The 12,536-nt window shown below is 35.3% G+C and overlaps 1 protein-coding gene across 5 annotated transcripts in view; it reads right to left on the bottom strand.

Moving 5' to 3' along the window:
• Positions 1-4,536: 4,536 nt before the first annotated feature.
• BLTP1 (bridge-like lipid transfer protein family member 1) overlaps positions 4,537-12,536 on the bottom strand; it is a 211,637-nt gene continuing 203,637 nt past the window's right edge. For all 5 annotated transcript variants that reach the window (XM_047091912.1, XM_047091908.1, XM_047091911.1 and 2 more), the window contains 4 exons: positions 11,664-11,858; positions 11,113-11,247; positions 7,590-7,755; positions 4,537-5,281 (listed from right to left, as the gene is read on the bottom strand). In XM_047091912.1, the coding sequence (XP_046947868.1) occupies positions 5,065-5,281; positions 7,590-7,755; positions 11,113-11,247; positions 11,664-11,858 (713 nt within the window). In that variant the 3' untranslated portion in view covers positions 4,537-5,064. The remainder of the gene's footprint in view (positions 5,282-7,589; positions 7,756-11,112; positions 11,248-11,663; positions 11,859-12,536) is intronic.

The following is a 12,536-nucleotide window of genomic DNA, read 5'->3' as shown; positions in this document are numbered from 1 at the left end:
GTCTCTAGTATCAGAACTCTGTTCTCTTCAACCAGCTTTTGCACACCCCTCCTTTGTCCCCAGCTTCCGTCCACTTCCTGCTTTTACACTGTCCAAAACCAAGCCATCACGTTGCTAGGTGGCACCGCTCTCCTGAGTTTTATCTCAGATGCAGCTGTACTTTCCAACCCCTCACTTCTGTGGGACTGCAGCTTTGACTCACTCAGACCTCCTGGGGAGGGTCTCAGCAAGCAATGGCTGGGTGCCCGCACACCCCCAGGAACGTTCACAGGACCGTGCTACTGCTGATGCCCAGAGACTGCAGCTGGGTGCCAGCCCACCCCAGAAGAAGTTCACATGGTTATGCAGCAGCAGCGTTTCAGGGATTAGAGAAAATCACAACACACATCTGGTGCCAGGCTTCCCCCTTAAATTTTTTGTTCCAGCACCAGCGAATGTGGTTGTTCTCTAGGGTTCACTGGGACCTTTGCCTGTGGAGTGGCCACATAGCCTCGACCAAATGTCTCCCCAGCAGGGGAACCGCCCCTCCCCATTTGGCCTGAAGACCCCTTGGATCTCTCTCCTCCTGAGCTTTGCCCTTCCCACCGGAGCACCACCAGGTATCAAGCTGCGGAGTTTCAGACTGCGCTCCCCATTTATCTTAATGGAATTTAAACCCTCTCCTTTCTCCATTCTCCCTTTTTTTGTTCAGTCCCTGCAGCTGTTTCCACTTCTCCACTTTCTCTTCAGCTACTTTGGGGCACAGGGTGCTTTTCCCCTACTCTCCCCGTCTCTGCCCTCTCTTCGTAAAGAAAAAACAGCTCCCTGCCCTCTGCAGCTTCTCTCTCTCCCAGTTTACCTCTCTGTGCCATGTACCTGCTGAGTTCTGTGGTTCAGGTTGTTCACATTGTTGTGTTAATCCTCGAATCAGTTTTCTAGGTGTGCAGGATGGTTTAGTGTTGATCTGGCTGCATTTCAGTGATGAGAGATGCAAAAAAGGCCTTTCCTGGCCTTGAGTTGCTTGACTCTGGTCTGCACAGGTAAAGCAGACAAAATTCACAAAACTTGAATTTATTAGTTTTTTCAATTGAGGACTATCTAGCCATCTAACACTTTTGGGTAAGAATACTATGTTCTTGAGGTCTGAATTGAAAAACAAAAGAGATTCTCAACAGACTTTAGAACATGTTCAAGTGACATGAGATGAATATCTAGCTCTCACTGTGCAGAGGGCACAAGCATTCTGGCAGTATCATTTGTCATAGAAAATGACCAGAATACTCAGGTAACCAGGTTTACTTCAGTTAACTTCAGAAGACACCATTCCATAATAAAGATGGAGAAATTTGTAAGGCAGTTCTATTTAGTATGGCCCGGGGACTGAGGCCACTCCATGAATTGTCAATGTTCTGTTACTGTTATTTTGAAATTCTTTACGGATGAGTAGAACTCAACACTTCAGTGTAATAATAAAATTGATTCCAATTAAAAATTTGAGCTTGTATTTTATATGTCCTTGAGCATTTTTTAAATTTTTTTATTTTGAATAATTGATTCATACTGTATTTTATAAGTATTATGTTGGTAGTTTAGATTGGTACTTCATAGATTTGGTGTTTCACATGGTAATTTTAAAAAATTATTTTTTACTATAGCTTGTAATCCTAGCTGTGAAGGTTTTGTTAAATGTTATTGGAATTTTACAGAAAACCTGGATGTATCATGTGATTTCCTGGAATAGAAGAAGATAATAATTTTGATAGACTGGAAACTTTGTAATCTACATAGCTGGATGCATCTTGCTTCATTTAAGAATATTAGACAAACATCATCCTTACTATTTTTTTTTTACAGTTGCATATTATTCCACCAAAAGGGCCTGCCATATTTTATTTAACCTGTCTTTTGTTGAATGGATATTTGAATTGTTTTCAATGACTTATTACAAATAATGCAAAAAATATTCTTACATAGTTCACACACATGAAGGTACATCCTGCAGTGAGAACGCAAAGATTATATGCCTTTGTAATTTTCATAGCTCTTGCCTAATTTTTCTCCATGGGGGTTGTTCCAATTTACATTCCTACCAGTAATACACAAATAGAGTTTTTTTTTATAGCTTTGTCCAGTGGAGCCACAGAAATTTTGAAGTTACAGATTTAAATTGCCCTCTTCTTAAATTTTTTTAAATATTTGATTTAAATTCCAGTTATCATACAGTGTAATATTAGTTTCAGGTGTGCAATGTAGTGATTCAGCACATGCATACAACACCCGGTGCTCATCACAAGTGCACTCCTTAATCCCCATCACCTATTTCACCCACCCCCCACCCACCTCCCCTCTGGTCACCATGTTTGTTCTCTTTAGTTAAGAGTCATTCTCTTGGGGTGCCTAAGTAGCTCATTCAGTTAAGGCTCAGGTCATAGCTCACAATTCATGAGATCTAGCCCCACATCTGTTTCTATAATTTGACTAATAATTTGTGGTTGTTTCCATAATTTGGCTCTTGTAGATAATATAAATATCAGGGTGCATGTATCCCTTTGAATTAGTATTTTTATATTCTTTGGATTAATACCTAGTAGTGAGATTGCTGGATCATAGGGTAGTTCTTTTTTTAACTTTTTGAGGAAACTCCATGCTGTTTTCTAGAGTGGCTGCACTAGTATGCATTCCACCAACAGTGCAAGAGGGTTCCCCTTTTTCCACATTCTCACCAACACCTGTTTTTTCTTGTGTTGATTTTAGCTGACAGGTGTGAGGTGATGTCTCATTGTAGTTTTATATTTCCCTGATGATGAGTGATGCTGAGCATCTTTTCATGTGTGTGTTGGCCATCTGTGTATCTTCTCTGGAAAAATGTCTGTTGATGTCTGTCTACCTATTTTTTAATTGGATTGGTTTTTGGTTGTTGAGTTGTAGAAATTCCTTTATAGATTTTGGGTACTAACCCTTTATCAGATATGTCATTTGCAAATATCTTCTCCCATGTCCTAGGTTACCTTTTAATTTTGTTTCGCTGTGAAGAAACTTTTTATTGTAATGAAGTTTCAGTAGTTGTTTCCCTGGCCTTAAGGGGCATATCTAGAAAGAAGTTGCTACAGCCAATGTCAAATAGGTTACTGTCTGTGTTCTCCTCAAGAATTCTTATGGTTTATGTTTTTATCACAGTAAAACATTATCACAGTGCTAGAAATCAAGTAAGTTTATACTTAGATCATTTTTTTTTTTGTTAGCTCATACGTCAATAATATATAAAGCCATGGGAAATTTTTAACATTTATAACTAGCATACTGTTTCTTTAAAGCAGAGAATACATACCTGGAGTAGGACTCAATGAACTAATTTCTTTAATTTTTAGTTGGTTTGTTTTATGAAGTAACTTTCTGGTAGTTTATCTTAGACACTAGATCCATAGTAGACATAGAATTTGCTTCTCTGGTAAACCTGACCAGTAGAAATTATGTACATGTAGCCCCCAACTGTAATGGTGATGCAGAGAACTGGCAGATGATAGAAAAGATGGTCTAGCAGAAAGAATATAAAATTATGACTCTAGATACTAGGCTTTTTGTTACTAAATTGCTGTGCGATAGTAGTTAATTCCCCTACCAACACTTATGTGTGTGTGTGTGCGCGCGCGCATATGCAAGAGGCTCTTCTGTAATTATTATTTTTAATCTGTCAGACACTTTGTTGTCTACCTAATGCAAGAGTCTGCATCACGGGCTTTTTTGAGGCATTTTCTAGCTCTAGGATTTTTCAGTTCTACTTTTTACCCAATCTTTAAACTGACTGTACAGCCTTGGCTAGATTTCAAACCTGAGTTGTGGGGGCGTGGGGGGAGGAATATAGTTGATTATAAGTACTTTTGAATATTTCTTTAGAGTTTGCTAGTCTTTTTAAAATCTTATCCTTTTGCATGTATACTATATATACATTTATATATATAAAGTTTTTAAAAAGGATACACATAAATTTACATACACAGTATAAGAACATACAGCTGTGTACTCACCACTAGTTTAAGAAATAGAGAAGTGCCTGGGTGGCTCAGTTAGTTAAGCATCCAACTCTTGATTTCAGTTCAGGTCATGATCTCAGGGGTTTGTGGGATTGAGCCCCAGGTCAGGCTCTGTGCTGACAGCATGGAGCATGCTTGGGATTCTCTCTCTCCCTCCCTCTGTCTCTTAAATAAACTTAAAAAAAAAAAAAAAAAAAAGAATGGCATGCCTGGGTTGCTCAGCTTGTTGAGCCTCTGACTCTTGATTTCAGTTCAGGTCAGGATCTCACAGTTTGTGGGATTGAGCCCCAAGTCAGGCTCTGTGCTGACACCATGGAGCATGTTTGGGATTCTCTCTCTGCCCCTCCCCTGCTCTCACGTGTGTGCCTTGCTGTCTAAATAAATATATATATAGAACAATATCTAATATTTAAGCTTCTGCTGTGCCTCTTCCTGATTGCATCCTCCTTGATCTAATCTTTATAAGGATTTCATTTTTGCAAGAATTATAAAAATAAGCTATCAAAAGAAGAAAAGACCCCAAAACTACAGTGAAACCAATTATTGTGACTTTATTACAATAGTTACAAACAATATTTTAGTGGTATTCAATCATATCACAATTACTCAAACTATATACAAATAGGTATTTATACAAGGCTACCTTTTAAAAAAAGAAAAAACAATTAATGACCAAAAAAAAATCACATTATCAGCAAGATTTTTCCTAAAAGTTATGGCCAATATCAAAGGAAATTCACAGTTACTCTGAAAATATTTTAAAGATGGAGGAATCATATTGCACATAATACAATTATAAACCCTACCAAGCAGATTTATATATTTTAATCTAGTTTTTCACAAAATTTACATTACCATGCAATACTTCACTGTATACAGAATGGTGGAACTAGAATAAACAGATTAACTTACAAACTCTCAATGTAATAACCACAAAATTAGAATTATTTTAAGTTAAATTGGAAATAAGTTTACTATACAAAACGAAAAAACACTCCAGTGTAATAAAACTTAACGGACACAATCACAGTTTGTTCACAGATGAGTTACTTTTTTAGTGTTCTTCTTTGTCTTTTCCTTTCTTTTCCTTTTCATCCTGTAGTGCAGTACCAAGTTTTTTGATAAGAACTGAGAGAACCTTATCAAGTGGGTCCATGACTCCTCTTTGAAGCCATTTAGGAATTGTAGTCCTGGCATGATGGAAGCCCAATTTTTGAAGAATATAATCAACACCTACTGGATCAATTTTTCTTCCAGTCCAAGAAATTAATCTGTAAGTATAAAAGTTATTTGGGAGTACAGTGCCCTAACACAGTCCTAAAGGTAGATTCAAGAACATCACTAAACCTCCATAATACACTTAGGACAAAATATTCTCAGTAGGTGCATTTGAGTAATCTAAGCTACAATTCCTGGGTTCACTATAATAGCATTCACTATTATAAGCATCCTTGACAGCAGTGGACTAAATGAATCTCATTTTGATTTAGGCTTAAGTTACAGGGTCATCTTAATATTTAAAGAACATCTGGTTCATTCTAAAAGACGTTAACTTGATGGGAGGAATCCTTTTACAAGGTTTACAGATATAAAATTTATGACCCTGTACACTTAAAATACCTTACGTGTTTTGTCAGTTTTATCTCAATAAAACTGAGAGTTCAACATATGTGGCATAATGGTGGGGGGAAAAAGGCTAAAATGTATTGTTTGCTATGGGCTAAATGTGTCTGAAGGACACAGTTTTTTCCCTATTCCTGGCATTTCCTTCCTTAGGAATAGCCATTTGTGAAACACTACTGACCTTTCTCTGCTCCCTTATTGATGATTTATCTGTTTGACAAGTTAACAGAGGAACCATATAGTGTAGTTTAGTGCCCTCTTCCCTACCTTCTCTTAAGAGCCACTCATTTTGATCCGTCCCTTCATGCAATAGGTTTCTCAAGGACAGACTCCTAAATAGGTTAACCCAAGACTGTTCATGGCCGCCTGTAGCTAGGTGAGTTCACAGAGCTGTCAACTGCACAATTCTGGTGTACACCCGCCTCCACCCTGAGTTCTCCATCATGAAGGCCCTGTAGGTAAGTCCAAACTTGGACTTTGTAGTAGAAAGCCATTGTTTCCAGACATAGAAATCACATTCTCTGTTATGAGCCTTATCAGTATTAAAACTGCCATTTTGATTTGCAGCTGCCTCTCTCCCACTGTCTTAATTGCTTCTGAACTTGGGAAGGGAAAAAGAGGGTATTAAGCATTGATCTGCTAAAACTCTAATAGTTATAAGCATTTTGCATTAACTCATTTAACCATTGTAACAACCCTACAAGGTAGGTAATATTGTTTACCAATTGTTCATATGAAGCAACTGAGGCAGAACTAGGTTAGATTCTCTGGCCAAGATAATTTAGTTACTATGCTATCTGTAAACCTGGACTTAGAGCCAGAGCTCTTCAACATGCTCTCCACCACTTTTTAACTTTTTAAGTTCAAATTAAAAGGTATTTAATTTCATCATAGATTTAAAAATACAAAACAAATTTTCTAAGTAGTTTTCTGCATTAGAACCTCTGCAATATTTAATTCTGTTCCTGAGCACTCATGAGTATATGTACTATTAATTCATACCAAATTTTATTGAATACAAATTAACACAAAGTCACTACTTTGTTTTTACAAGAGTCTACTGTATAATGGATATTTTGTTAGTTTGGAATTATTTTGTGGCATAAATATGTCTGAATAACCTTATCTAAATGAAATCTGTATCATTATGCAGAAATATGCTAGAATTTTCTTATGATGACCTTTTTTTGATACCATTGTTCCATGATTCAGACAGTTAAAATTTCATTAGCAAAGCAGATGAAAGGAAAGGGAAAAATGATAGGAAGGTCATAAGTGGTAATCATAAACAAGGACACACACTGCAAGTATCACTAGTTATAGCAGCCATTATAAATGTAATTAAAACTAGAAAATACTACTGACATTTTAATATGAAAGTAAGTTGATGTAATTGGCATCATGATTGTATTAGAATATGACTCGGTAAATGAACCTGAATCTGACAGCATTAAAGTCAACATTTCAGGGATGGTTCTGTATTGCTTAGCATGCAGACGAACTATGACATTGCAGGTTCTATTACATTGTCATGACATATGTGAGAAATTGTAATAATTCCTTAATGATAATGTGTGGCTGCTACTGTATCTACCCAAACTTAGTAACAAAAAACTTAACTGTAGGTACTTCAAACACTTGAAATTAATATCCTGGTAAAAACATAGCAGCAATGGTGGAAGTAGAGTTACTCTCATATTTTAGTGATTAACTGGAAGAATGTTACACAGTGGAGGATAATGAGCTATTTGCAGTGTTTGTGCTTCTTTTGCCCTGACTAGAAGAACTTAAAAAAGCAGAAAGGAGTAGAAAGCATAGCCAGAAGTTAGAGATGTTATAAGTAGCTAACTTCTAAAAAGTTTTTGGTAAATCATATTTAACTTACTACATCATTTATAACCTTTTTCTCATAATAATCCTGTAGGATATAGGTAAATATATATACCTTCTACTTACCTAAGAGTGGGTTCTAGATGCCATGTGTTGCACATAAAATCTCTCCAGTCCACAGTAGTATAAGTGATGCTGTCTTCTCTGTCTTTGTCAGAGGAATTGTCATCATGTATAATAATTGGACTTTTTTGTCCTGGTCGAGTAGATAAAATCCGAGGTGGAAAAATGGCTATGATGAAAATCATAGATTAATATTGCAAGTATATAATAAATTTATCTTAAATCACCATATGAATAGTATAATTAGTTCCATTTATCATTTTACTTATGAACTGGCCAAAGCCTCATTTAATGATATTTCTGAAAAACTAGTATTTAAAAATAAGCCATAAACAAGTGCCAGTTATTGGTATTTCTTAAAGAAAGACAGTATTAAAGTTAACATATTTTTGAGGAATAGCATATATTTTATATATATTTCTGTGCTTAACACTGATAGTAAAGAATGACAAGATTTGACAACAGGCATGGGACACTAAAATTGACAGTTAAAAGTTTCCTGAAGAATGACTATAGGTGGACATTTTAAATAGCTTTAAATGAGTGAACTATATTATATGTGAATTGTGTCTCAATAAAGTGTATCACTCAGTAGTTTTAGGATGTAAATGTCTATATATATTTGAACACTGGTTCTAAGCTTTTTACATAAGCAGCCTTTCATTCTTATAAGTGCATACTCAAATGTTTTATGAAAGACAAGTTCTTTTTAAATTGGTGATCATAATATATATAAAATCAAAATCAAATCTGAAATATAGTTTTCATGTAATGTACTTTTAATAAATTTGTGTAGCCTGTTTTTAACTTTATTGTAGATTAGCAGCAGGGTAACACATGGACTGGGAATGAGCTTAGGAATAAAACTGTACTTATTGTCACACTATCACACCACATAAGAATATAGGCAGTTACTGCCTGCTCAGTTGCTCTGCTTTTATTATTGGTAATGGTTATGGTGCTATAATTGATCTGACGTTCTAGAAATATGTTGATTTGGTCTAGTCTTACATGCTGTTAATAATATTCTCTGGCATGTTTATACTTATTTTGGTCAAAACTAATTTCTTTTAGTTTTTAATAACAAAATATAACCGTTAAAATATTTTTATTTATAACTGAAATCCACATAGATAATAACACTTGGTTACTGTAAGTCTGATAATCAAATTCCCATTTCCTCTTTCCCATGAAATGATATTAAACAAGTTTGTGTTTTTACTCTTAATTGAAAAATAATTTACATATATATTAGGTTCGGGTATGCAACATAGTGATTCAGCAATTATATACATTTTGAAATGCTCACCACAAGCAGTGTATTAAAATTTTATTGATTATATTCCCTATGCTTTACTTTTCATACCCATGACTTATTTTATAACTAGAAGTGTGTAGCTCTTAATCCTCTTCATCTGTTCCCCCTATCTTCCCATTCCTCTCCCCTTTGGGAGCCACCAGTTTGTTCTCAGTGAGTCTGTTTCTCTTGTGTGTGTGTGTGTGTGTGTGTGTGTGTGTGTGCAACAGTTTGTATTTAAAGATTTTTAAAAAAAATATGCACAGTTCATAGCAGACCAAGACAAACACAGTATTTCGTGAAGTGACAAAGGTTTCATATAACTGTGAGAAAGAAATCTGGCAGGCTTTTATATACAGGTATACTAGAAAAGAATTCTGAACTTCACAGATTTACTTGGAATATTTTTTTTTCCCACACTAAGTTCAAATATTAAGGCAGAGAGAAAAACAGGAGGATTACAATAGTGCCTGTTATATGTTGGTGCTATAAGTGAAGACTGGATCTACTTATATAAAGTATTTCCTATTAAATGATTTCAGTCATTTAAGTTTCAACTCCTGTCTCATAGATTTCTTTCAGTCATCATTACTGATTTTACTATCACTGAATTGTTGACACATCTAGATTTAATAGTAATGGAACAGCAATTCAATCTGTGCTATGCTGCTTTTGCATTTTTTTTAAAATAATCTGTTTTGTTCACTCAAACATTTATCATAAGGCTATTTTGAAATACTGCTAGAAAAATTTTATATTTATTCATGAAGAAAATGAAGTATTACAGGGTGATCTAAACAAATAGCATGTATTCTAAGCAATTAAAAAAAAATCACATCCTGGGGCACCTGGGTGGCTCAGTCGGTTAAGCATCCCACTTTGGTTTAGTCATGATCTCATGGTTCATGAGTTTGAGCCTCACATCGGACTCTGTGCTCACAGCTTGGAGCCTGGAGCCTGCTTCAGATTTGTGTCTCCCTCTCCCCTGCTCACGCTCTGTCTTGCTCTCTCAAAAATAAACAAACATTAAAAAAAAATTCTTTTTAAGAAAATCATGTCTATTGTTTTACCACTATATATTCATAGGTTTGTGCAATAAATACTTACTGGGTGAATAAAGACTATATATTTGGAAGGCATTCCATATCATTACATTTCAGACTACCTCATTCTTTTCAACAGCTACAGAGGATGGAATGGATTCTATTATATCCATTCTATATGGATATTAGGGTCAGCACGTGTTCCTTTAAACTTAAAAAAAAATTTTTTTTAATGTTTATTTTTCAGAGAGCGAGAGAGAGAGAGCGAGAGAGGCTCCAGGCTCTGAGCTATCAGCACAGAGCCCAACGCGGGACTCGAAATCATGAATTGTGAGATAATGACCTGAGCCGAAGTCGGATGCCTAACCGATTGAGCCATCCAGGCGCCCTGCCATATGTTTCTTAATGGACAAACATGTAAGTTTCCAGTGAGTAAACCAATGTTAGCTAGCTCATAAAAACAAAACCCCACCAATGAGGTCTAAATAATTTATTTCTAAAAAGATAATGTTCTCTGCATTCTAAACAGACTTATCTACTTAACTGAGTTTTTCCAATTATGTTTATAACTGATGCTACTTTATTATGTAGTTGTTTCTTTAGCCATTTCACTTTGACTAGCAGTGTTTCCTCAAAGAAATGTTCTTTCTTTCTTTCTTTGATTCTCCTACAAGTCCTGATAATGTACATAGCTTATATGGAAACATTTGGTAAAGTAATAAAACACCATTCAGTGTGAGGTATATTTTTTTTTTTTTAATTTTTTTTTTCAACGTTTTTTTAATTTATTTTTTGGGACAGAGAGAGACAGAGCATGAACGGGCGAGGGGCAGAGAGAGAGGGAGACACAGAATTGGAAACAGGCTCCAGGCTCTGAGCCATCAGCCCAGAGCCCGACGCGGGGCTCGAACTCCCGGACCGCGAGATCGTGACCTGGCTGAAGTCGGACGCTCAACCGACTGCGCCACCCAGGCGCCCCGTGAGGTATATTTTGACTGAGTGTCATGTACATAGTAGATAGTCTGTCACACAGTTTTACCAATATATTTCATTGATACATACAACTCATAAAGGACGGAGACACATTCCAGTCATTTTATCATTAGACCATAAAAATCCATATAAATGGCACTGACAACTGCCTTTCCTGAAGCTTGAAAGAAAGAAAAAAGAATATGCTACCCACCTTTTTCTTTTTCTTTAAGGTAAGCTGACACTAAATCATGAAGGAACATGATGAGCTCAGCATCCATAGTCACACAAATGTGATCAGTGAACTCTGTCACCACACTGCATTCTACCTTCGGCTTCAGGTTGGCATCTGCAATGGCAAAGTTCTATAGTAAAAGACTTAACGAAAGAAGTCCCTTTCTCTTAATAAGGGATTTTACATGGGTTCATATAAATGAATCCATTTAAATGCAACTACAGAGAAACGAGTAGTTTCTGTATGTGATTTACAAATGATAATTTACTAAGCACTTTCCAAATATGTGCCATTTATTCCTCATAAAAACCCTATGAATGAGGTCCTGTTATTACTCCCCATTTTCCCAAAGAGAAAGAGGTACAAATGGATTAAATCATTTGCCAGAAGTCATATAGCTGATAAGAAAATTTGACTAAGCAAATCAATTTCATTACACTATATTAATATTACACAACCTGTGTGAACACAGTAATCTGAAGTTCCATTAGAATATTCTTAGTAACTTTGGAAACTATTTTTCCACATACCCTGTAATGAAGGTTCTTGTGGCTCTTGAACATGAATGGATTTAAATTCAAGCTGCATCCTTGGTAAAGCAAAGATAGTCTCTGTTTCATGATTGTAGCTAGAACCTCCTCTGAATCCACTCAACAAACTAGAATTTTTCACTGTAGTACTATTCTCAGTATTATTAGCATCAACATTACGAAGCAAGTTTAGCTCTACGTGGATAATAATAAAGACAAAAGGAATCAAATTAAACCAGTAGACATTGATAAGCATATAATTTTCACAGAATTTTTATCATTTTAGAAGCTGGAAAATAATGATTCACATTTTTAAAAATAGAGCCATATAAAGCTTTGGTCTATTTAAATATATTTATCTATTTAAATATATTTATTATCTATTTGTTTATATTTACAAATATAGTAATATGTTTATATATGTACAGTTTTATTTATATATGTATATATATACACACACACACATATATATAGTATATATATACTACATATATATATATAGTGATTCTATCACTGTTCTCATGACTAAAGCTTTATAACATGACTTTGGATAAATCTAATATATTTTGTTTGTATTTCTCAAACATTAAAATGAATATTATTTTTAACTAAATTCATGTTTAAATTTAAGAGTTTAATTAAGCTCAGAATTCTCCATAGATTGAATACCTTACTCTTTTTTTTAAGAGTACATTATTTATTTAAATTCAAGTTAGTTAACATACAGTGTAGTACCGGTTTCGGGAGTAGAACCCAGTGATTCATCACTTACATAAAACACCCAGTGTGCATCCCAGCAAGCGCCCTCCTTAATGCCCATCACCCACCCACCTCCCCTTCAGCAACACTCAGTTTGTTCTCTGTATTTAAGAA

The sequence above is a fragment of the Lynx rufus genome, unplaced genomic scaffold (genome assembly GCF_022079265.1).
Source record: "Lynx rufus isolate CCGP_SWC_20201006 ecotype Redwood Valley unplaced genomic scaffold, mLynRuf1.p SCAF_3, whole genome shotgun sequence".
Lineage (NCBI taxonomy): Eukaryota > Metazoa > Chordata > Mammalia > Carnivora > Felidae > Lynx > Lynx rufus.
The sequence above is the reverse complement of the archived record's forward strand: the minus strand, read 5'-3'. Positions and strand labels throughout refer to the sequence as shown.